This window comes from Dromiciops gliroides, chromosome 4, assembly GCF_019393635.1.
Source record: "Dromiciops gliroides isolate mDroGli1 chromosome 4, mDroGli1.pri, whole genome shotgun sequence".
NCBI classification, from domain to species: domain Eukaryota; kingdom Metazoa; phylum Chordata; class Mammalia; order Microbiotheria; family Microbiotheriidae; genus Dromiciops; species Dromiciops gliroides.
Genome location: NC_057864.1, coordinates 8670489 through 8696246, shown reverse-complemented (window position 1 = coordinate 8696246; position 25758 = coordinate 8670489). Strand labels below are relative to the sequence as shown.

The window sequence follows — 25758 nt, the reverse complement described above, 5'->3', positions numbered from 1 at the left end:
ACACAATATAGTCGGTGGCCCACTAGCATCTGCTAGTTTGAAAGATCTACCAGTGGCGATGATTTAGCATTATTAGTAACTAAAGTACTTATCAGCTAAGGTATGGTTCATCTCTGGCTCTTTGTCATTGGCTCTGTTTTTCATTCCTCACACAAGTATCTATTGCTTTATACTAACAAAATTCCTGAATTCTTAGTACTTTTTAGAAACAGAATTACCATTTTGATGAAAGCAATGACAAATTTAAATATGTATTGGAAATGCAGAATGGTGCTTAGTGTGGCTAAAATATAGGGTTAGAAAATCTGCAGTCCATGATCAAGATCAAAGTCCCAGAATTTCAAAAGTGGAAGGAACCTCAGTCTATCGGGCAACAATCAGGCAGTCAAAAAGCACTTAAGCACTGACTATGTGCCAGGCATTGTGCTGAGTGCTGAGTATAGAAAGGCAAAGAGAGCAGTGGACCTGGTTGTTTGGTGCCTCTGAGTGTTCCCGTTTTAGATCCTTGTTGTTGTGTCCCAAGACACTGACCTCCTTGGGAAGGTGATTAAAGGTAAGTGTGGTATGTTCCCTAGGTGTCTCTGTGGGCTTAAAGTCCTGGACTCCTACTCATCCAAAGCCCAGACAAAGGACATGCCAGGAAGAGAAGTATAGTGAGAATGACCCATGTCACAGAGCCGGCCAAAGAGCAGCTAGCTTCTGAGTCTGTGACTCTGTTGCCCAGGTCCAGGAGTGAGTTACTTTCCAGAATAATCCTTTGAGCATTTGCCCACCATTACATGACTCCTTGGGTGATGTCATTTATGATGGATTATTTAATATGTTATGGATTAGAGTGATTTAATCATTATTAGTCATTTTGCATGAGCCGTGGTCTCCCCAGAAACCATTTTCTCAGAGATATAGATGAGTGGCCTAAAATTTTTAAGTGTTACATTCCAGAAATGGAAACTGCAGTTCACATTTCCCTAAGACAGGATCAATTTTACTGCCTGCAATTGCAATGGCCAAGGCTGTCAGAACTTTTCACTTTCATCATTAAATAGCCACAGAGAGCTAGTTTCTCCTCCAAAGTTATAGTTTCAGATACCTGTCTTGTTGCCAGCAAGGCTCATCCTCCTAAATCGTATGTCCAGTAGTCTCCATACCAGATATGCTGGGCAGTCACATCTTGTCACTTGTAGAATACTCCTCCAAACTCATTCCTTCCAAGAGGACCACTAAAAAGCAGAAATGCTCATGGGAAGGGGAGGCTGTCTAGAACTTTGGAAAATCAACTATGACTGACTCGAAGAAGGGTCTGGAATTGTGAATAAAAGTGCAGGAAATGGCATTGTGCTCAATGCCAAAGTGGACTTGTGCATGCCCACTGAGTGCATGCTGAGCTTGAAGCCTGTGGCACTTCCAGACTCTGCTGGAGTCACACTGTGCGCCTGCTGGGTTCAAAAGCAGTGCCTGCATGGCCGTGTTAGGAGGCAAATCCCTTCTATAGGAAGCCCTACACCAGGCCAAACATTGTGCAAAGTGCCAGGGACTTGAAGACAAAAGAAACATATCCCCTGCCCTGCTCATGGGAAGTCAACAGGTGCCTATAAATAGATGCCAATAGGGACTGGACTTGTGATTGTGAGGCAGTCCCTCAACCCGTGCAAGTGCACACCTTCTCTGAATCCAAATCTAAGCAGTGCCTGGGGCCTGAGAGCTTCAGGGACTTATCCAGAGTCACATAGCCAGTATGTGTCAGAGATAGGACTTGAACCCAGATCCTCCTGATTTCAAGGTATTGTGCTGGCTGTTTCTAAGTATTTGTAGGAGCTATGCAAAATCTCAACCAGGTAGTTTTGCCAAATAAGACACTTTTCAAATGTATTTTATTCTTCCCATGGGACTGCTAGGAAATTGTTGCTTTAGGGCACTATGAGTATTTTCTTCATCTTAATGTATCATATTAAACTGGTGAGTTAATCATGAAGTCATTTTGTCACACATGAAGATTGCATCATTGGAACACAATGGAGTGGGTGAAGATTTTTTTCCAGACCTTACTGCCCCGCCCCTGACACAAGCACACACAAGAATCTCAACAACCTTTAAATCCTGCTGGAAAGAGTTGGAAAATGAATGAGACAACTCCATCCACATCTCTGGCACATCTGTGGTCCCTTCGTGTTGTTCAATAGGTGGCAGGTGGTATTGTAGGGACACAATGATGTCCAAGTTCTTGCTAAAGGGATGAGAGCTGCATAGAATAGTTCTTAATGTTTGTGTGGTTGGCTGATTTTCTTCTGCATTTGAGCATTGCAGTCAATTTATATTTTCAGTCACCACCCAATGCTGCAATGAGATTATCCAGTTTTCAATTTTCTATTTCCTCACTGATGTTCACCTAAGTCTAGACAGCAAGGTGTGGTAGAGAGAAGGCCAACCTTGGAGCCAAGGCAATCTGGGTTCAAGACCTGCCCCGACACGTAATAGCTGTGTGACCTTAGACAAGTCATTTTATTGCTCAATGTTTCAATGAAGTTATGGAGGAGCTGTTGATCTATGATAGTGAAGGAAGTTTCCAATCCAGGATACCCCCCATACCTTGGTTTCGTCCTCCTTATTTTATCTACCCTGTGCCATTTTAAAGACAACCCAAACAACAACAACAACAACGGCAATGGCAACGACAACATCTGGTCAGTATGACTATTTTAAATCTAAGTCTGGAGTCCTCTGGGAAACACTGGCAACTTGAAAGGCTGAGAATACCCATAATCTTCATCAGATGCTAGACTGAAGACAGTTAGCTCCTGCTAACTCAGCAGTGCCACAAACCCCAAGCCTTAACAAGGAGGCCAGCAAATCCTTTGGGAAACTGCAGTCACCTGGGGAGGAAGCTTCAGAGCCCACCTCAGGAAGGGTGGCTGGGCCTTTGAATGGACCTGCCACTGACAAGGACCACATGTTGAGATGCTTAGAAGGTTCCCCTGTTGTTGTCCATATTTCCATTTTGGGCACCAGCTCAACAACAACAAAGCCCTAGCAAGGAGGGAGGCCAGAGCGGTGCAGTTACACTGAGGACAATCCTCTTCCTTTGGACCTGCCGTACACAAAGGTCTGTGACAGAAGAATTTCCCCAGCTTCCCCTGTCCAATGTGCTGAAACAAGGGAGCCGCTGAAATCCCCTGAAAGCAAATTGCAAGCCGTGAGTCACAGGTAGTGTTCACACAGCCTGACCTGCTGCTGCAATCCAAGATGTGGGGGCATGTGATCTCCATCATCTTCTGCAGCAGAGAGGCAGAACGACCAAGAGCAAAGGGCCCTGAAAGCATTGCCTACCCTGGGGACTGACTGCACAGGATACCCTCTAGTCTTAGGTCCATGTCAAGAGGAACACAGTCTGTTTACCGTGGTTTGATCTCTTGGCCATTCTGAGTAAACTAACTCTTCATTTCAGGCAAAGGATTTGTTTGATTAGTTGGCTACCTAGTTGTTAGAACATGATATAGTCTTAGCCACTCCTGGTGACATGGCCTTTAGCAAGAAAGATAACAATAGGAATCCAAAGGGGAGCTACTATGCCGAACACCCAATATAATTTTAAATAAGAACTCAAAAGTTGGAGGATGAAAATAGCCTAAACGCAGGCATGGGAATTCAGAATAGCTTTTTACTCATTTGTTAATACATTAAACCTTAGAATTAAAATATACTAAGTCTTCAGAACAGCAAACAATAAATGTGCAAATGATAAAATATTACAATTATATTGATGTTGAAAAACACTCTGTATTTTAAGACTGTTTACACATAATGCTTCATCATCCAGTTGGAAGGAAAAAATTCCATCAGTAAAAATCTTGTTTTGTCTACACAATGCTGGCTAATCCATTTGTCTAATATAGGGACTGAACTGATGAGACTTCATCACAGAGAGATACCACCTATGTGAAGTACATTTCAGTTGACATGCTTTCAATTTTTGTGTAAATAGAAAATGATTCAGATGAAATCTCGACAAAATAGAAGATAATCACTGAAATAAATCAGCATATACAGCCTCTACTCAAGCTTTTAAAACATTGCACTGAATTAATAATCTACAGTCTCTTGAAGGAGCTACCACCCAGGTCGATGGGATGATTGGAAACAGGACTAGAGTGTGAACACATGCAATATAATTAATTTTGTAATGAAGACAATAGAGTTTTCTGTGACTTAACAAGAAAATGTTGTCAGATGAACTCATAATCCCACTGTGCACTCAGAAAGCTTGAGTAGTCTCTCCCATATATGTTTAGTCTTTTATTTTAGTGAAGGGCACCCATAATCACATTGTTGAAGTTAACATGAGAGGAATGCTTTGCAATTTTTTGTTATTGTTAAAAAGTAATCATTTAAGTTTTTGGTGTGAATTAATAGCAAACAAGTCTAAAGCCTAGTTCTTGGTAATAGAATCCTAACCTCTGTTACTTCTGACTTATAGGGTATCTTTGTTACTAGGGTTCAGCCTGATGGGCCAGCATCCAGCTTGCTGCAGCCTGGTGATAAGATCCTTCAGGTAAGAGTGATGCTTTTTATTTATAGACAATGGGGGGGAAGTTATATTTTTATACCAAAAGCATATTGTGACCAATAAGAAAATGTGTTTTCTGACAATAATGTGCATCTCACATGTTTTTATTTTCATTATTGTTGCTTGATACTGTAAACAGTAATCAAAAAGACTGCTTTTTCTCAACTTTAACTAATTTGAAGAAGGCCCCATAATTTGGTGGCTTTATATTGGAGATGGAGAACTGGTTTGTGATTTTATTTTCTTGATAGTGGCCCTTAAATATGTTGCATTAGCACCATGGAATACCTATATCTATATTGTTGTTTTCACAAAAGAAGCAAAATGTAACTGTCCAAGAGGTAAGTTTTCTGTAAGTCTTGCTGTCTTCCAAAAGGCTTTATCTAATTTAACAGTCTACACAGCAGGTAAAACTCATTCCCACAGCTGTCAAATGCTCTGTGAAGCCTTAGACACCTTGCTCTCTCTGTACCCATATAATCATCTTTGAGCTCTGTTCCTATCCAAGATGGGCACAAATGCTGCACAAGCAATTCCTGCATTGCATGATGGGAAACTCTCCAGGGAAGATGTCTTTATTTTGCAATAGAAAAGGGGCCCTTTTTGAAATGTTTGCCTGGGGAGGCAGACTTTTTTACTTATAGGTTCCAGATTCTAAATTGATGCCACTGTGAAGGCAGAGAACCTGGAGGCAGATATTCATAATTCAGGAGAAATTGGAGAATTGGCCACACACAAAAATCAGATCTGACATAGCATGATGATTCCAAGTTTCTAGGGGTCCCTTTAAATTTACCTTTGCTGGTCTACCTTCCTATCAGCTCGATATCTTTCAATCAGAAGCACTCAGAACATAATGAATATTGAATGTTTATCTTCATACCCTGATATATTTATCCTGACATAGAAGTGCACATATATTTATATATTTATTCCTGGGATTACTTCTAGGTTAACTAGTAAGGCCCAAACAACAACAACAACAACAACAAAGATGTTGTAAAAAGGTCTATCAGCCTGATAAAATAATGAGGTTCTAAGCTTCTGTTTCCACGATGTTAAGAAGAAAGGAGGAAAGGAAGGAAGGAAAGAAACAAAGGGAAATAGAAAAAGAGAGGGAGGGAGGGATGGAAGGACAGAAGGAAGGGAGGGAAATAGGGAAGGAAAGAAAGAGGGAGAGAAGGAAAAAAGGAAGGAAGAGAGGGAAGAAGGAAAGGAGGAAGGAAGGAAGGAAGGAAGGAAGGAAGGAAGGCAGGAAGGAAGGAAGGAAGGAAGGAAGGAAGGAAGGAAGGAAGGAAGGAAGGAAGGAAGGAAGGAAGGAAGGAAGGAAGGAAGGAAGGAAGGAAGGAAGGAAGGAAGGAAGGAAGGAAGGAAGGAAGGAAAGAGTTGTCTCAGTTAATTTAATTTTTAAGAATCTATTGAATGAGAAGACAAAGACCTCAGCTGGAGGAGAGGAGCCCTCTGGCGGTCTGAACTGAGCTGGGCGGATGGACTCCTGTGACAGAGCCGGCAAAAGCAGAGTTTCTCCCCTGCCCAGTCTTAGACAGAGGAAGAGTAGCAGTGGAGAGGGTGGGCATGTGTGCTGCTGGTGCCAGATGCTTCTCAGCTGTGGCCCATTGATGTGACCCCACGGGGCTTGTGGGTCCAGCAAGCTGCACTGCAGTATGAACTGACCACGTGGAGGACCAGAGCCAGTAAGACCTCTTCAGGCATCACTTCTGTTGGGGGGAGGGGGTTCTCATCACCTCAGGCCTGGATTATTGGACCGGCCAAGCTCCTCATCAGCTTCGCTGCCTCCAGTCCTCTCCACTGCCAAGAGCATCTTCCTAACAGGCTGCTCTACCCAGGTTTACCCCGCACTCTGGGGACTTCCCATTACAACCAGGATCAGAACCAAAATCCTCCGTTTGGCTTCTAAACCCTTCACCACCAGCCCCCTCCTACCTTTCTGGTCTTCTCACCCTCGGCTTCCCTCTCCAACCCAGCAACACCGACCCCTTGTCTTCCTCTGTAACAACATCTAATGTCCCCCTGCCCCTGGGGGTCCCCAGCTGCTTCTGTCCTCGGCTGCTTTAGGGTTCGCTTACTATATGAGGCATCAGGAAGCTAATCACAACCTGTCCGAGCCTCCAGTTGGGACAAGCTCTAACACCTCGGCCAAAGTTGGGGTTTGACCTTGATGTACGTTTATATTTATTTCTGGCTAGCCCCTAGAGTCGTTGTGATTGAGGCAGTATCTGGGTAACAGGAAGTGTTTAGATACAGAAGCAAGCCCAGTATCTTGTGGTGTTGATCGAGAGGAAGTTGAGGAAAGAGCTGACCCTTTCTTGGAACATTTCTCAGCCTTGAGGGGGAGGCAGGCACACGTGCTCAGGTGACTGGGCTTCTGCCCCAAGGTGCCTGCCGGGCCAACCCTCCCTCCAGCCACAGCTCTGTCCTGCTTCCTTTTGCCCCTGGCTGGTTGCCTGGGGCCCCTGCTTCTTTCTAGCTCAGTGGCCCCAGTCTTTCCTTCCTCTCAGCTGCCAGATCTCTACCCTGGGAACAGAGATTCTCTGGCACCTGAAGGACTGTGAGGTGTCAGGACCTCTTCACAGGCTGTGTTCATGCAGCATTGTGATTGATTCAATCAAGTAGTATTCTTACCTAATCAAGGTGATTATTTTGGGGGGCAGGGGGGGAGTGTGAGGAGCGAAATCCACCCTTGAGCCTTACCCATATTACTCCAGGCTGCCCCATGAGATGGTGAGATACCCACCATGCTCTCCCTCCTCACCTCCCTCTCCTAAGTTCCCAGGCTTCCTTCAAGCCTTAGCTCACGGCTACCTTGGGTAGGGGGCCTTCCCTGACCCACCTACCCCCCCACAATGCTGGGGCCTTCCCCTCCAGTCTGTATCTTTTGTACCTAATTTTCGGCATGTTGTCTCAACCCCACCGCCATTAGAAGTGATCTCCTTGAGTGCAGGCCACACTTTGGCTTTGTGTCTCTAGTAGGTGCTTCACAAATTCCTGCCCTTTCCTCAGATAGTAAGAAACCTAATGGAAGCCAGAGAAAGGAAACAGTCCTGACCTGGCCCAGCTCTGACCTCAAGGGGCAGTGGGAGCAGCCACTCCTGCCTCTCGTTTCAGTTCTGTGCCATTGATCATGGCTGTAGGAAGCATTTGAACCAAACACATCAGAGGAACCCGGCCACACTGACCACCATGTTCACAACAAGGCAGCATTATCTAGGAGGGCATGGGTGGCCAGTTTCACTTCCAGAAACTAACCAGGAGAGCAGGCATGTTTGTCACCATCATGTGTGCCCAGGGAGGGTGACAATCCCCACCTCTGCTCCAGGCGCTGCATTGGTCATTTTCTGTGAGGTTGTCCATACCTGCACTTTTATTCTCCAGGCCCTTAATTAGGAAATACGGCTTAGAAAAGCACATATCAATTAGCCTGTTCTCTCAGGGATCACAGCCCCAGACATCCACAGCAGCTACTGAATGGGGATTGATTTCTTCTGTATCTAAGCATCTCATCTCCAAAGGGATGGGAAGGAGCCAGCCCTCTTCTAGTTTCCTGGCCTTTCCAAGATCTCCAATTAAGGCAGAATGTTAGGGATCCTTAATTGATCTCAACTTCTTCCATAGCATTCTCCTCATAGAATTCTGCAAGAGCCGAGAAGCAGGTCATAAATAGATAGTGTGATGATTAGAAATCAGCAGCAGCTCCTAGACTGGATTTCTATCACTCTACCGGTAGCTCATTCTTTCAGAATAAATTGCCACAGGTTAAAAAACAATACAAGTGGGAGCAGCTAGGTGGCGCAGTGGATAGAGCACCGGCCCTGGATTCAGGAGTACCTGAGTTCAAATCCGACCTCAGACACTTGACACTTACTAGTTGTGTGACCCTGGGCAAGTCACTTAACCCCCATTGCCCCGCAAAAAACAAAAACAAAACAATACAAGTAAAACTATGGTGCTTAACTCATCTAATAAATAATACTTCCCAAATTTCAGTCCTCATTTAAATACAATCCATTAATGGTGGCCAGCTATTTTGTTGCCAAGAAGAAAAATAAGCCAAAAGAAAATGCTTCTTATATTTGGTAGGTGATAGTGCTGAACAAGATGATTCAGAAAACCTGCCCAGCTCCCCAAAGCTTCCTGTGCCAGCATGCAGCATTCTATTCTAACACAATCACCTAAACAATAGAAAAAATCATTTGGGAATATCAAGTTATTCATACAACATTCTACAGTTCATTAAAAGAAAATGTACTGGGGCATCTAGGTGGCTCAATGGATAGAGCACCAGCCCTGGAGTCAGGAGGACCTGAGTTCAAATCTGACCTCAGACATTTAACACTTACTAGCTGTGTGACCCTGGGCAAGTCACTTAACCCCAATTGCCTCACTAAAAAAACAAAAACAAAAACAAAAATGTACTAGGAAGCTAGGTGGCTCAGTGAATAAAGTACCAGCCTTGGATTCAGGAGGACCTGAGTTCAAATCCAGTCTCAGGCACTTGACACCTACTAGCTGTGTGACCCTAGGCAAGTCACTTAACCCTCATGGCCCAGCAAAAAAAAAAAAAGAAAAAAGAAAGAAAGAAAGAAAATGTAAAAGCATAACAAATTTCATTCATTCACTTGGTACTGAATTTAAAATAATTTTGGTCATGTCTTCCATTCAATTCAACATTACATTAAATTTAATTTACCATTTCAGTCCCTACTCTATGCAATAGGTGCCTAAAAATGATCAATGTTAATAAATATGTATTATGCACCTATAGTGTATATTGTTGTCAGTATTGGGGAAGGTACAAAATTTAGACAAAGTAACCACTGCCATCATGGAGTTTCCAGTTCACTGATTTATGAATTTTGTGAATGATTGGCAAAATAAGTTTTAAGCATAATTTATGAACTTGGAAAAACTGAGATCAAAAATAGAACTATATGCCAGAACAACTGATTGAAAAGTGAATAATTCAGGCAAATCCATTGTTTTCTCATAAAGGCTGGCATGTTATAGTGGAAAGACTATTCATTGGTTGTGTATACAGAAGACCTGAGTCCAAGGGTTGGCCCTGTCACTTGTTCATTGTTTGACCTTGGCCAAACAGCTTGACTTTTGTATTTTCTTTCTCGTAAAATGGAGATGGGGTGACATTTTAATTCCCTCCCAGTGCCAAGGTTAGTTTTGAAGAAAGCATTAAAGAAAGATGAACTCCCTGAAAACCCCCACCCCACAAAGAAAGCCTTATAGAACTTGGACTTTTATGTCTAAAATAGCCCCTCGAAATCTTTCACTGAACAAATCAATCAGTACGTGCTTGGAAAACTGTCCAGAATGGTGAATATTCTGATTGCTTGCAGTTATTATTCCTCCTCTTTTTTAGTTCCTTTAGAGTACTTTGGAGCCAAGGCCAAGACGTCTTCCATTTCCATGAGCCATTAGGGATGCTGATCTGTCAGTAGCTGTACCCATTTGCAGTGATGGGACAGCCCATTTCAGAGCCTTCTCCTCACTTCCCATCCCTTCTGTTTCCTTGATCACCAGGGAACCTGACCAACTTTAATCTCCAGCATGTTGGATACTATGTATGCTAAGCTCTAGAGATGCAAATGTAAACAGCCCCATCTGTTAGGTCACCTTACATAACCTGTGCGCATGTATGTAAAAATGAAATCCTAGCTTGAGGGGATACTAGAGGCACTGGGAGAAGACCTGGGCATGTTTGTAAGCAACAGGGAAGGAGCTGGCAAGTAGAAAGGGCATTGAGAAGGACCTCAGAGGGGAATGGGATCGAGGTAGATGTGGAGATTGGCATTGGCAAGGAGAAGGACCAGCCTTTCTAGAGTAATGAAGGAAGGAGGGAGAGATGAAGTATAGAGTAGAGGAGGAAGGAGCTCACGGTCAATTATCTCTGTTTTCTCAGTCAAGGGTGAATTGATGTCCTTCCCTAAGAGCGTAGGGTGAGAGACTTAAGAAGAGAGATGGCCGCAGGTGGTTGTGATGACGGGTCTTTGCAGGCGATTCATTATTGTCTGGTGCTGTTGGCAGGGCTGAGAGATTGCCTAATCTTTCAACTATGGGGGTGATTCTCCATCACCCTTTTATCTAGTGTTTTACCTGGACACCAAGATTCCTCATCAGGATTCTGTCACCTGGGTGGAATTCCTGATAATGTATTACAGAGGGGCCCCCTCCTGAGTTCTTCCGAGTTTAGGACATGACTGGGTGTCAGGCCTTCTTCCCCGAATCTCTCAGCCAGGAGCCATACAGGTTGTAAGTGTCCGCATCATCACTCCAAAGTACAAACTAATAGGCGAATATAACTCTGCCAAACATTGAACATCATCAAGGATGGTGTGAAGCCTGCATCATAACCATTAGCCTCTTATACAGACACCAGAAGTGGGCTGATACCACCTGTGCCACATGAAGCTCCCTCCCTCCTTCCCTCTCCTCTCCTCAGGTGCTCTTCCAATTTACTAGCCTTCTCTCGAGCTCCATCTTTCTTTTGGATTCGCCACCTCCAGTTGTGTGTGCCCAAAACCACCGGCTCACACACAGCCTTCTGGTGGATGCAGTTCTCAAAGAGAACGCTCACTTTCTGGTGATCAGCACCCATTACTAGTGTTTCCTCTACACTGGGAAAGTAGCAAAGCAGAGAAGGTGATGACCAGCCAGTAGCTGTCATGGACAACAGTGGAAGTCCCTTTGTTAGTGGCATTCACCTGTCATCTTTCTCAAGCATAATTCAGTAGTTTCCATAAAGAAATATTACTAATTCAACATTTTGTTCTCGTAATTCAGTCATTTTTCAATTGTGTCTGACTCTCTGTGACCTCATTTGGGGTTTTCTTGGCAAAGATTAATGGCATAGTTTGTCATTTCCTTCTCCAGTTCATTTTTACAGATGAGGAAACTGAGGCAAACAAGGTTAAGTGGCACCTAGTGTCTAAGGCTACATTTGAACTCAGAATGATGTCTTCATGACTCCCAGGCTCAGTGCCACCTAGCTGACCTACCAACTTAACATAAGTAAACACAAGTTTTAGCCACAATTTTATTATCAATTTCTACTGATGATCATCCTCATTTACAACTTCCACTTCTAGAGTGCCTAGAAGTGTGCAAAGCACTTTGCACAAATAATAGATCAAGGGTGAAACTGAGCTCCCTCACTGCCCCTTATTATTGGAGAGCTTGTCAAGATCTGGGCCCCACAGACTTGGGAAAACCAAGAAACAGTTCCTGAAAATCTTTCCTTCTGAAAGCTATTGTTTCCCAGAGCAATCAACAAGAACACTAAGATGATGTTCTGATTGAGACTTCCCAGTCTCTTAAAATACATGTAGCTTTAGGGTCATGAATGTTGGGGTACAAATTTCCAGAGAACATGTGATCTCTATTTCTGATGTCTCATTAGAGGGGGAAAGTGACTTACCTTAGAACCAATACAGTATTGATGAGCATAGTCTAGTTGGCCCTAAATACTCACAGGACTTAATTATAGGAGCCTGTCCCACTCATTGCCTGAAAAGTGAATTCACTTCACAAAGTTCATGTGGAAAACTGTCATTATCTCAAGTTTTCAGGGCTTCCTCTCTTGCCTGGATGGCAATTGGGTTTAGGAACCATGGTTACCAAAAGTCAGAGCCCAGAACTCACACACTCCCCTTGGTGTTTTGGCTGACCTGCTGGAAGAGACAAACCTTTGGGCATTTGAGATGCAGAATGTTAAAGAATGAATAAAAAACAAGCGTGTGTGCCCGGAGGATTTATCATTAAGTCAATCATGCTCATACAAGCCCATCTCCTAGTGTGGATGGCCACAGAAATAATGAGAGCCAAAACATCTGTAAACATCTAAAAGCAGAAACATCTGTAACTGTCTGGGAAGTTCAAACTGGGGGCCTTCTCAGCTACCAACTGCTAAGCCTACAGGTAATTTTTCCAGAGGTCAGACAATGCTTCTGTGGGGCCTTTGTAACCTAACTAAATTCCCAAGAGGATTCAAGTGAACTCTGGAAATATTCCAAAACTCTTTATGAAAAGGAAGTAAGTAAATGGTGCCTTAGTGGATTTGAAATAATATGTCTTCTACCAGAAAGCAAGAGAGAGCAAGACAGCAAGGATTGTTTTTCCTGCAATTTGAGGATCATGGTCATCAAGTTTGCAAATATGATCTCATTAACTGTCAGTCTCTTAATTCTAAATTAGGAAAGGCCACAAAGGAGCATATTTGTAGAGAAGGAAACATCAGATGGAACTTAATTCAACATTTCAAGGATCTGAGATTCCACTGGCATGGGCATGCCTTTCCCTGATGCAGGTTTCAGCCACAGATGCCTTAAGAGAAGGTCTTCATGAGTTTTTGTAACTGAAAAAACAATGACTCCCAGGTGCCTACCCTGCTCAGAACAGCACCCCTACACTCAGAGTCTGCCCCTCAGACAAGAAGCAGAGGCAGTTAATAGCCAATAGCAAAGGACTTTCTAGTTTGGTGGGACCTGCCTGATGGGGACCACCAACAGAGCCTGCAGGAGCCAGTCCCCAGGGAACTCATAGAGTAGAACATCTATAATCACTCTCTGTCCACAAACATTAAGTGTCTGCAAGGAAATAACATCTGGAAAGGGATTTGAAATCTCTTCAGAATTTTACATCTCAACTAAAATGAGAAACATATTAATTGCATACTGTTGAAGCATAAAATTTTTAGCAGCTCTGCCCCCTTCCCCAATAACTTTAATTTTAATTTAATTTTATGAGATTAATTTGTTTCTCATTTTTAATGTGTCAAACATTTATACTCAATTTACCTCAAAATTACATGAATTTTATTTAACCTAAATAGCTCAATTTTAACTCATTCTGCCTATGTGAAGTAGGAACAAATAGTTGCTTGTTGGGTTTGTTTTTGTGGGTTTGTTTGTTTGGGGGCAGTGGGAACCTGGGATTTCTCTACCTCTCCACAGTGGCAATGCTTCTGCACCGTACAACACTGGAGTGAGTCATCCAGAGTCCCAGGGCCAAGGTTATCTCTCTCTGTCCACTGTACTTCACTGTCTCTCTTGTCCTATGAAACAAAAATGTTTCTAAATTAGTATTCACTCTTTACTTCATGATAAATAACAGCATTTTTTTTAAGAACCTACTATGTGCCAGGCACTATGCTAAGCACTTTACGGACATGATCTCATTTGATCCTCAGCCTCAGAGGGAGGTGCTATTATCATCCCAGTTTTGCAGCTGAGGAAACTGAGGCAAACAGAGATCAAGTGACTTGTCCTAGATCCCACCGCTATAAGTGTCTGAGGCAGGATTTGAAAGCAGTGTCCTTGCCTCCAGGCCCAGCACTCTAGCCACAGCTCCACCTGGCGGCCAATAGTAAAAAGAAAAAAAAAAGATTCCTCCTTTGTCCTTTCAACTCCTACTCACTTCATTCACTAATTAAATTAGTTCCCCCCCCCAAAAAAAAAAAAAGTAGTTCCCTTAAAAGCCTGTGCACAGTTCCCCTTGATGTTGCTAGATTACCCGGCTTGTGCGTCAATCGGCCAGCCCCATATTTATCAACACAACTTAACAGAGAAGCAGGAGGCCTGGGGAAGGGCCCAGAGCCAAATATTGGCTCTGCTGCTGCCCACCTGGGTGACCGTGAGGAAGTAGCTCAGCCTTTCTGAGACTCAGGTTACTAATCCAGCCCAGGAGATCTCTACGATTGTGCCCAGTTTTCAACGGGCCTCATTTTTGTGAGTTCAAATCTGGCCTCAGGCACTTACTAGCTGTGTGACCCAGGCCAAGTCACGTAACCCTGTTTGCCTCAGTTTCTTCTTCTGTAAAATGAGCTGGAGAAGGAAATGGAAAACCACTGAAGGATCTGTCAGGAAAACCCCCAATTGGTCACAAGTTGAACACAACTCAGCAACAACAACAAAAATCTTAGAGGGGAAGTCAGAGCTGCTGAGAAGCCAAGAAAGGCCTCTTGAACCCTGTGGGATTCAGGCTGAGTATTACAGGAAGCCAGCGAAACTACAGGCAGAGGTGAAGTGGGGAGTGTTCCAGGGATGGAAGGTAGCCTGTCCTTAGGCATGTGAATGGGAGATGGACTACTACGTGTGAGAAATAACAAGGAAGCCAGTGTGGCTGCATGCTAAAGGTCCGCGTTCCTCAAAAGTGAGAACCCTGGGAATGAAGGAAAGCTCAGTTTGTATAGAGCTCTGAATGTTCTAGAGATAAGCAGGTGCCCAGAATTCCCCTAGGGCTGCTCTCAAGCAGCATGGGAGAATTATGAGGCAGTGGTCCCCCTGCACTGGGGGCTCCCCTCCAAGGCTGGCTGGACATGTTAACAGGTGTACTAACTGACCTCCAGGTCCCCAAAGAGATCTAAAACATTTGACAGGGTCCAAGCAGTAGCTCCAGGATAACAAGAGATCCCAACCATAACTGCCCAACTAGTCAGGAAAAAAAGGGAAGCACCAGATGTATCTTCTGTCGATCCCTGATTGGCAAAAGCTACACCTCTTCTGGAGACCTGAGTGCCAAACTCTCATCCTCCATGTTCACAGGTTGTCATTGTGAGTTCCGCTATGACAGAGCTTTTGCAAATCAGAAGAAGAGCTGACATTTACACCCGCTTGAAGTTTACATGCACTTCACATAGGTCATGTCACCTGATCACCACAGCCCTGGGAGGCAGGTGCTATTATCATTCTCATTTGACAGACAGGAAAAGTGAGGCAAATCGATGGGTTAAGTGATTGGCACAGGGTCACACATACTGTCTCTGGGGCAGGATTTACATTCAGGTCTTTCTGACTCTGAGTGCTGCACTCACCCACAATGTACCCCTGTCAGATATTCAGATGTTGTGAATCTTTCATGAAGCACCTTCCACCATGAGGTACTTTAATGAAGAAGTTTTTCTATTCACATTCAAATGGAAGGTTTAGGTTCCCACACACACCAAAAACCATCAATACTTCTCCTAGATGGTATCCATCCATCATGGTGCTCATCACTGATGATAAAAAAGAGAAAAGAGGGCAGGAAGGTCTAAAGAGAAGCCCAACTTCCCTTCTGTTCTCTAGGTCCCCAGGGGCTCAGCAAGCATGGCTTCACCCACTTGCTATGGCTGGTGCTCCACTGTGTTGGCACACGTCTCTCATCCTTTTCTGATGTCAGCTGGGATTTCCAAGTGAGGATTCTAGAGGGCATTAGAGTTCTGCTTTGAACTCCAATGGTTGGTGGCCAAAGATTGTAGTCAGGTTTCTCAATTTTTATTAGTGTTAATGACATTCTATAAACCTGTTTGGTTTTTTTTGAGGGGAGAGTGGTCCCATCAGAACAGTCAAATGTCCTCTCTGAATTACATGCATTGTTGACTGGTTGGTTTCTATTTAGGACCTTCTGACTTGGAAGGGAAAAGCCCCCCCAATCTGGCCATCTAAAAGCTGCTGAATCTGGAGTCCAAATGTGGTTCTTAGAGTTTAGTCTGAGTCTGAACAGTTGTGAGATGCTTCTAAATGTTAAAGCCAGAAGTGAAAGTCATTTCAATTGGACAAACAATTATTCATGGCAGACTGTCTAAAAGACAATGTACAAAGACAAGGATAATTCGGATCCCTTTTCTCATAGAAGTGACAAGTTACCAGAGAATCCCTCAGTCACCAGACATTTTGAAAGGAGCTCCTATGTGCCAGGCACTGTGCTAAGTACTGGGCATAGAAAAAGGCAAAAGAGGCCATCTCTGCCCTCAAGGAGCTTATATTCTAAAGGGGATGACAACATACATATGGACACACACAGATGTATGGACATGCTTGCAAGTGAAGAGAATCAGGGCAAGAGCCTTCTATAAATACAGAGAGGAGGGAAAAGCGCATAGTCCAATTGGACAGTAATAGAAAGGATGTTAAGGAAAACTGTGAGATAAAGCAGAAAGGTTGGAGCTAGATCCTGGAGGGCCTTGAGTGTCAGCCTAAGGAAGCTGTTGATAATGGGGAACCATTAAGGGGAACATGGACTATCATATGATAACATGTTTGTGTCTTATTATGGGGGACTCTGTATTAAGCAGAGTGGTTCTGCTAGTGATTATAGGTTAATGGGCATAAAGAAAGACTGAAGGGGAGGAGACCAGGGAAGCTCCCAGCACAGTAGTAACAAGGTCTGAACCAGGGCAGTGGAAGTAAGAATAGAAGGGAGATAAATATTGAATTTGGAAATCGGTTAGATGTTGGGTAGGAGAGAGAAGAAATAAAAGATGACTCAAGTTTTCGGTTGGTGACAGGGGAGAGCATTGCTTCTGGATCCACTCTGACTCAACACTAAATTCTCTACCTTCTCATCTCTTTTCTCCCTGAATGTAGCGACTATTGGAAATGTAGAATCGTGACGTTTAGATCCATAATCCATGGGGCTCTCTTTGCATTGCTCCCCAAATAGTGATATTGATGCATGGGAGACACTGAAGCCCAGAGCTGCCGCCCCCAGGGCTTAGAACCTCAGTAAAGCATGCCTGTCTCCGGCTAGCCTCAGTACTTCCCACCATACTTCCACAAAGCAAAGGTCACTCCCAATCCAACTTATTGGACACCCAGACCATCCAGTGCCAAACCCAGCGACATCCTCACTCTCCTTAGGTCACAGTCACCAACAGGGCTCCCCGCTCATATGTACTTCCCTGCTCCCTGATGCTCTCTCCCTCTGACTCAAACTCCTCATTCAGAGCATCAGTTGAGTCACTCCAAGTGCGACACTACTTCTATCCATGTTCTGTTCGCATACTCAAAACTCCTCCTTTTTCACCTGGCTCCTTGCTCTGGGACTTCTCAGGCTGACTTTCCCCCATGTCCTCGGAAGTGCATTCTTGGGATATGCTCATCATCCAATCAGTCTTGGGACTTCACCTCATCACACTCTGTCCCATGAACTCCCAAAGCTCAGACATTTCACTTAGGACTTCCCTGTCTGGCTTCTCCATGCAAGCCTGACTTCTTGGGACCTCCCTCTCTTTCCCTTCTTCAGCTTCCTTTTGTGTTGTCTTCCCCCTTCAAATTGTGAGCTCTTTGGATGCAGACACTGTCTTTCTTTTCTTTTCTTTTCTTTTGTAATCGTATCCCCACTGTCTGGCACCTAGTAAACACTTAATAAATGCTTATTGACTATTTACCATGAAGGGATCTGATCTCCTATGTCTTTGTTGAACAGATATCTCCAGCATCAAAAGAACATCTTGACATTCTTCTATAATCCAGATAATTACCAGCTAACAGCAGGGGCAGATCCTTTTTACATCATAGGTGACCACAGAATCTAACAGGGTTGCCACTGATAGAAAGATAATGATGTGGGCTTTGGGGGAAATTGAGTGGATTCCCTTTTGGCCCTATTAATCTCAAAGTGCTGGGGGGTGGGATGTCCTGGGGCAATGTCTAGCAAGCAGTTTTCATTCAAGGACTGGAGTTTAGGAACATAAATATGAGATCAGATGCTGTATTCTCAGAAGTTAAAAGCTGGGGCTATGAATGGGATCACCGGGGGGAGCCAGGCAGTCTGATTTAGAGAGGAAAACAAGCCCCGAGATCCTTCTTCAATAGAGAGGGAGAGAGAGAGAGAGAGAGAGAGAGAGAGAGAGAGAGAGAGAGAGAGAGAGAGAGGGAGGGAGCCCTGAAAACTCTAATTAGTGCAGTGACAGATCTGGATTTCAGAGGAATGAGCGAGGTGTGCCTTGGTCCTCTCAGCAGAAGTAGAGGAGCAGTCAGTGCAGATTTGGACAAGAGCTACACAATCCGCAATGTGTTTTGATTTCCTTTGTTTGATTGCATTTCTTGGCCATAGGGGATGTTTTATCCCTTTATTAGAGAGAGATTGAAGTTACTGAGAAAAGCATCAATAAGCCATTTAAAGGAAAGCAAGTTGTCACTATGTCTACTATGTCTATCTATAGATATAGATGTAGATGTAGATGTAGGTGTAGACATAGACATAGACATAGACATAGACATAGACATAGACATAGACATAGACATAGACATAGACATAGACATAGACATAGACATAGACATAGACTTGGACATGGACATGGACATGGACATGGACATGGACATGGACATGGACATGGACATGGACATGGACTTGGACATGGACATGGACATGGACATGGACATGGACATGGACATGGACATGGACATGGACATAGACATAGACATAGACATAGACATAGACATAGACATAGACATAGACATAGACATAGACATAGACATAGACATAGACATAGACATAGACTTAGACATAGACATAGACATAGACATAGACTTAGACATAGACTAGACATAGACATAGACATAGACATAGACATAGACATAGACATAGACATAGACATAGACATAGACATAGACATAGACATAGACATAGACATAGACATAGATATAGATATGCAAGACACTGCTAAGTGCTGGGGACCCAAAAAAGACCTAGGTTCAAGTCCTGACTGCCTTTTAGTGAGTCACAGCATTTCAGAGTTAGAAAGGCCCATGGGTCCTGTAGCCCAACCCCTACCTGAAAAGAAATCCCCACCCTACCATGCCTGACAAGAGGTCTCTTTGGCTTTGGGGCAGCACTAATTCTCAGGAAGCTTTACATAACATGAAAACGAAGCCTGTTTCTTTTCAGCTTCTCATCCTTGCTTCTGGTTCTGAGCAAAGCTAATTCCTTTTAGCTATAAATACAGGCACAGATATAGATATAGATGGCCTTTTAGATATTTGAAAATATTTGAGTCTTCTCTTCTTCAGGCTAAACTTCACCAGTTCCTTCAGCCTACCCTTATGTGACATGTGCTTGAGGTCCTTTGCCATCCCCGTCGCCCATGTCTGGAAATCATAGCTTATCCATTTCCTTCTTGTGATACCTAGACCTGAATGCAGTGTTCAAGCTCTATTCTGACCAGGGCATAGCACATTTGGGTTTTCGCTTCTATGTTTCTGGAAGCTAGGTCTCTCTTCTCGCCAGCCAAGATTGCATTCACCTTTGGGGTTTGCTTAGATTGGACTTGCATTCCATGAAATCCTCCAATTCTTTATCAGACAAACTTCTGTCTCACCGTGGCTTCCCTTTTTATTGCATTTCTGAAGTTGATTTTTGTACTCAATTGTAATTCTTTACATTTATCTCTTTGGGATTTCATCTTATTAGATTATACCCGATAATCTAGCCTGTCAATAAATAAAGTGGAATAAAGTGTAAGGAGACCAGAAAGTTAGGAAGGGCTTTATAAAGTCAAACAGAGTTTGACTTTATAAAGGAAGAATACTTTGGCAGCTGAGTGGATGACGGCCGGGAGTGGGGAGAGATTTGAAGCAAGGAGCCCAACGAGCAGCCTATCACAGTAATCCAGGCATGAGGTGCTAAAGACCTTGACCAATCAATTAATTAAAGTCTATGAAACACCTACTATGAGTCAGGCACTGAACTAAGTGCTGAGGATAGAAAGAAAGGCAGGATGTCATGATCCAATAGGGGAGAGAACATGTCAACATATACAAACAACCTATAGAAATGATAAATAGGAAATAAGCAACTGAGGGAAAAAAACTAGAATGAAGAAGAATTGGGAAAGGCTTCCTAGAAACGATGGGGTTGTAGTTGGGACTTGAAACCAGAGAAGCCAGCAGGTAGAGATGATGAGATCCAGGAGCATTATGTATGCCTTAAGACGGAGATGAGGTGGGAAAGAGCCAGTGTGGAGATAGAGACAGAGAAGAGAGAGGGAAAAGAAAGGCCAGTTGATAAAGGAAGGAGACAGGTCCAGGACACAGGTGGAAAAGTTGGGCAGGGCCAGACTGTGGCAAGACCACAAGACTATCTCCTTGTAAATTCGTTACCAGAAAGCACATAAGCCTTGATCGCAAATTAGCAAGAAATATGCACAAATTGATAATAATGAATTTGTTGTTTTCTAGACACACACACAAGCAAAATCTGCCATTGTCATGTAGCAGAGCAAAGAGAAAATTATAAATTGGATCAAGTTGCCCAAAATTTCTAAACTGTAAAATTAACAGTTGAGATCTGAATAGGATCTAGGAAGAAATGAATAATAACTAACATTTCTGTCACACTTCACGGTATATGAAGCACTTTGTTTTATCACCTCAACTTTGGAGTGCAAGTTTGAAGTATTTAAGGGGGCCTAGAATAGACAAGAAAGAGCTAAAAGCCAAAGTGACCACAATCAGTGATTTTCTCCACACAGGTAAATGAGAACCTTATTAAATGTGTGCAACTGGAATTTGGAACAAAATTTACCCTATGTGATTAAATATTGTTAAAATAAATTTTCAGCCTAAAATTGCTATCTCGTTTCCTGTCTAAATTTAGTTTGTGTTTCTGCAAGGTCTTCCCACATATAGGACAATAATAAGAACAAAGAGAAATCCCAAATCTTCAAAATCATCTTAACTATCTATGCCCCCGAGAAATGCTTTGTATGACTATTTTAGGTACAATACTTTCTACATTTTTCTATGTTAGGATGTAGGATAATCATAAGCTCACAAAAAAATTCAGAGACCTTGGACAACAGGTGAGGGGGAAGCCTTTATGTATCACTGACTATGCACTGAGCACTGTGCTAAGCATTTTACAAGTATTATCTCATTTGATCCCCCACCCACAACAACTCTGGGAGGTGGGTGTTATCTTCCTCATTTTACCATTGAGAAAACTGAGGCAAACAGGTTAGATGACTTACCCAGGATCACAAAGCTAGTAAGTGTCTGAAGCCAGATTTGAACTCAAGTCTTCCTGAGTCCAAGCTCAGCACTCTGTACACTATGTCACTTAGCTGCCCCATCAGAAAGCTGCCCATTGAAGGTGACAAAGGGAACTCATCATTTTTCTGCTGCAGAGAATACTGGTTTCTATCACTTCACTTTTCTGCTTTGGGAGAGAAAACAAACACACATTCATAAGTTGAAAACACCCCAAACAAGCCAGGAGTGGGAGCTATAATAAGAATGAAAAACCTCAGCATTTTTGCAAATTCTCCTTTAAGAATAAACAACCATTTGCACCAGTATTTTTGGAATGACCCAAATTAAACCCGATGGCAGTTAGAATTCGAATCACAACCTTGACAACACCGTGCTCTGTAGAGACTACTTGAAGAGAGCAAAGTCATGGGACTTTATAATGGTAAACACAGGCTCATTGCAACTCCCAAGGAAACAAAATGCAGCAAGGCTCGGTAGCCACAGAATTACCCAGGCAGCCATGGAGAGCCTTCACCCAGTGAAGGAACCAGAGACGTTAGCCTTTAGGAGGGCGAATCAGATCATACCAAGAGACATACACAGGGACATGGCAAACTTTAAGCCAGCCCTAGTTAATTGCAGTCCTCCCAAGTCAGGGCCCAAAAGAGCCACAGCAGAACCTAGGACTTCTCCCCGCCATGCCTGGTAGAGGATGACATGCCAGGGGCAGACCCAGGGACTTGTGCTGCCAGATGAGAGATTCACCTGGCTCTCTTCTGCTGTGGGCTGTGGAGAAATCATTTGTAAACAAGGAATCATCATGGAATAACACATTCCAGCCACAGGCAAATGTCTTTGAAAGGGGGGAGGGGAGTATGTCACTATAGAAGATCTGGGGTTCCTTGGGAGCTACTTGTTGCTTACCAGGGATCTCAGCCACTCTGTTGTGGGTAGATGTGGGATTAGGGGTCCACTGAATTCTCCCATTCCTAATTTATTTTGAGTCTGACAAGCTCTATGCTTCCTGCACCACTGCCTTAAGGTATTCAAGATAAAATCTTGATGAAGCCCTGAAATTTCTCAGAGTAGCCTTCAACTTTACCCCAGCCTTCTCCAGCAGATTACACCCTCCATTGTCCCTACGCTGTCTCACTTTCGTTTTTGTTTTGTTTTTGAGAGGCAATGGGGGTTAAGTGACTTGCCCAGGGTCACACAGCTAGTCCGTGTTAAGTGTCTGAGGCTGGCTTTGAACTCAGATCCTCCTGAATCCAGGGCCAGTGCTTTATCCACTGCACCACCTAGCTGCCCCTCTGTCTCACTTTCAATCTCTCTCTACTTCCCTACTGCCTATAGTGTCCGTGTCTCCATCATCCTCAAAAAGCCCTCATTTGATCTGTTAACTCTTGTCCCATTTCTCTTCCTTTTTGTAGTTAAACTCCTTGAGAAGGCCATCTACAATGGATGTCTCCACTTCTCCCCTTACTCTCATCTTAATTCTCTGCAGTCTGGCTTCTAACTCCACCATTCAACTAAAACTGCTCTCTCCAAAGTTCTCCTAAGGATCTCTTCATGGCCTTTTATTAATCCTCATCCTTGATCTTCAGCAGTCTTTGACACTGTTGATCACTTTCTCCTGGATACAGTCCTCTCTCTAGCTCTTCACGACGCTGCTCTCTCCTCATTGTCCTCCCTCCCTCCCTATACAATCAGTTGCCTAGTCCTGTTGATTCTACCTTTGCAGCATCGCTTCCATACTCCTGCACTGCCACCACCCTGTTCTAGGCCCTCATCATTTCACACCTATATTCTTGCAATATCCTGCCGGTGGGTCTCCTGATCTCAAGTCTTTTCCCTACTCTAGGCAATGCTCAACTCAACTGTCTAATTGATCTTCTTCAAGTGTAGATCTGACCATTTCCCCTATATTCCTATTCAACAAATTAGAGTGGCTCTCCTATTGACTCCAGTATCAAATTTAAAATTCTCCTTTTGGCATTTAAAGCCCTTCCTCATCCAGCCCCTTCCTCCTCTTATGCATCAACCTTCCCCCAGTCCCCCTTCCCATACTTTTGATCCAGTGACACCAGCCTCCTGGGTGTTCTTCACATAAGACACTCCAGTTTTTGACTCCACATGTGACTGTCCTCGGTGCCTGGAATTGTCTTTCTTATTATCTCCAATGCCTGGCTTCTTTGAAATACCAGCTAAAATCCCATCATTTTTCTTGATTCCCCCCTCCTTTTTTTGGTGGGGCAATGAGGGTTAAGTCACTTGCCCAGAGTCACACAGCTAGTAAGTGTTGTGCCTGAGGCCACATTTGAACTCAGGTCCTCCTGAATCCAGGGCCAGTGCTTTATCCACTTCACCACCTAGCTGCCCTCTTGATCCCCCTTTATATTAGTACCTTCCACCATTGACTATCTTCCATTTTTCTTGTATCTATCTTGTTTGTACATAGATGTGGGCACATTTTCTCCCTCATTAGACCATGAGTCTCTTCAGAGCAGGGACTGGGATTTTGGGGTTTATTTTTGACCTTTCTTTGTATCCCTAGTGCTTAGCATTGTGTCTGGCACTTAGCAGACACCTAACAAATGTTTGTTGTCTAACAGAAATGGAATATGGAATAGAGGCCTTCTTGATATCCCCTATTAGATAATAAGCCCCATGAAGGCCCAACGTGGAGTTTATTGACATTTTACTCTCCACGGAGAAGGCACTTGTAAAAATGCTTTTAAAATGGACTTGTGTCTCATCTGAGTCATTAGTGATAAATGAGATTTACTGAAGACTTTACCCTTTCAATATGCCCCGAATGTGGGAGGTTTCAGGATTATTCACTGAATCTGACATTCAGAAGCTCCAATTTATTCAGTTTTGTTTCTGTAGAGCAAATGGACAGAGTCACAGCAGTGTTCTCTCAAAACTGTGACTAAAAAGATTATTTTCACCAGCTTTGCATTTTTCTGAAGCAAAAAGAAGAAATGGGCCCTTTACACGATGTCTCTACAAGGGTAAAAGTAGAGATCTTGGTAAACCACCCCCTTCAGGTCAGAGTAAATCCCATCTCTCAGGTCCAAGCAAACCCCTGTGCCCAGGGCAGGTCACAGTAAGCCAGTTTGTTCAGTTCCCCAAACCCTCCCTCCATCTGACTTGAAAGAAAGATGAATGAGCCCAATTGTCTGCTTCTTCATACAGCTTAGGGCAAGAAGTTTGAGCACAGGAGCCCAATGGCCAAAGGCCCACTCCATTATTTGCTTTCTGCAGCTGCCTCAGCTACTGTCAGGCCAACTTTGTTTGTCTCTTACATTAAATAAAGGTCTTTGTGGGAAGTGCACTTGGCAGCTTCTTTCATTCTAAGCCATCATTTCCTTGTTTCTAAGTTTTCTTCTTCTGCATTTGCTTCTCAGTATTACATTATGGGTGGAGGGATTTGACGTTCCCAAGTAGTGCCTCTATCATGTTCTTGACCACCAAGTTTTAATGAATCTGATATATGGACCTCATTAACTTTTAAGAGTTATCCAGTACTACTGGTAATATGTTGTTGTTTAGTTATGAGAATGCCCAAGGCAATCTCACATTTTAAAAGAGTTGTAATGAGAAATATTAATCATGTTTTAATGAATCACAAAAGAAGGTAAGAATACAATCATGAAAGCTGTGTCAACACAAAGACCCAAAAGTGAGAAATGCCAGCAATCACCTTGTTCTTTAAGGTTGTACAAGGCCAAGTACTGTGTGGCCGCTTTATTTAATCAAAACAAGCATTTGTTTAAGCTAAATTGATCGAGGCAATGTCTACAAACACAATGACAACTTTAACTTTCATTCAGTGATTTTTTTTCCAACCGTAGTTAAATAATATTGTGTTTTCTCTGTAATTTTCATGTCATTGAGATCCCCTGTGACCAATGCTCGTGGGACCTACCCTAATGTAGACAAAAGCTGTCCTGTGTAAAACATATGATAGGAATCAGTTCTGTTCCTTCACACTATGGCCTGAAGTAATAACAATGATGTTTAATGTCATGTGGATACAGCCATGACTCGAAGCAAACCTCAGTAAAACCAGCCATTGCCCCATAAATCTGAAAGTCCGAATGTGAACTCTGTTCTCGTCTGTCCTGGGTAAAAATAACAGTGTATTCAGTCAAGATAAGCAGCCTCTAAGCATGTGCCCAGATGGAAGATTTGGTCCCCATGATGAGTCATGTCTAATCAGTAGCACACTCCTCCAGCTGCCAGACAGGTCACCATCTCTTGTCTAAATCCCCCATGTGTATTTGGATACCTCAGCCAATTACTGATTTTTAAACTTGGGCTGTTGTAAAGAAGGTATTAATGATGCTGATCCTCCTTCAGTGAAACAAAGATCATTTTCATATCTTCATATGTGAGCTAATATCTCAGGGTAGACTTAAAAACAAGCCTTTT

At 43.3% G+C, this 25758-nt stretch overlaps 1 protein-coding gene across 1 annotated transcript in view; it reads left to right on the top strand.

Moving 5' to 3' along the window:
* The window catches only part of LRRC7 (leucine rich repeat containing 7), a 574557-nt gene that overhangs the window by 547978 nt on the left and 821 nt on the right, over positions 1-25758 (top strand). Inside the window, 1 exon segment of the mRNA XM_044002921.1 lies at positions 4472-4546. Coding sequence (XP_043858856.1) covers positions 4472-4546 — 75 coding nt within the window.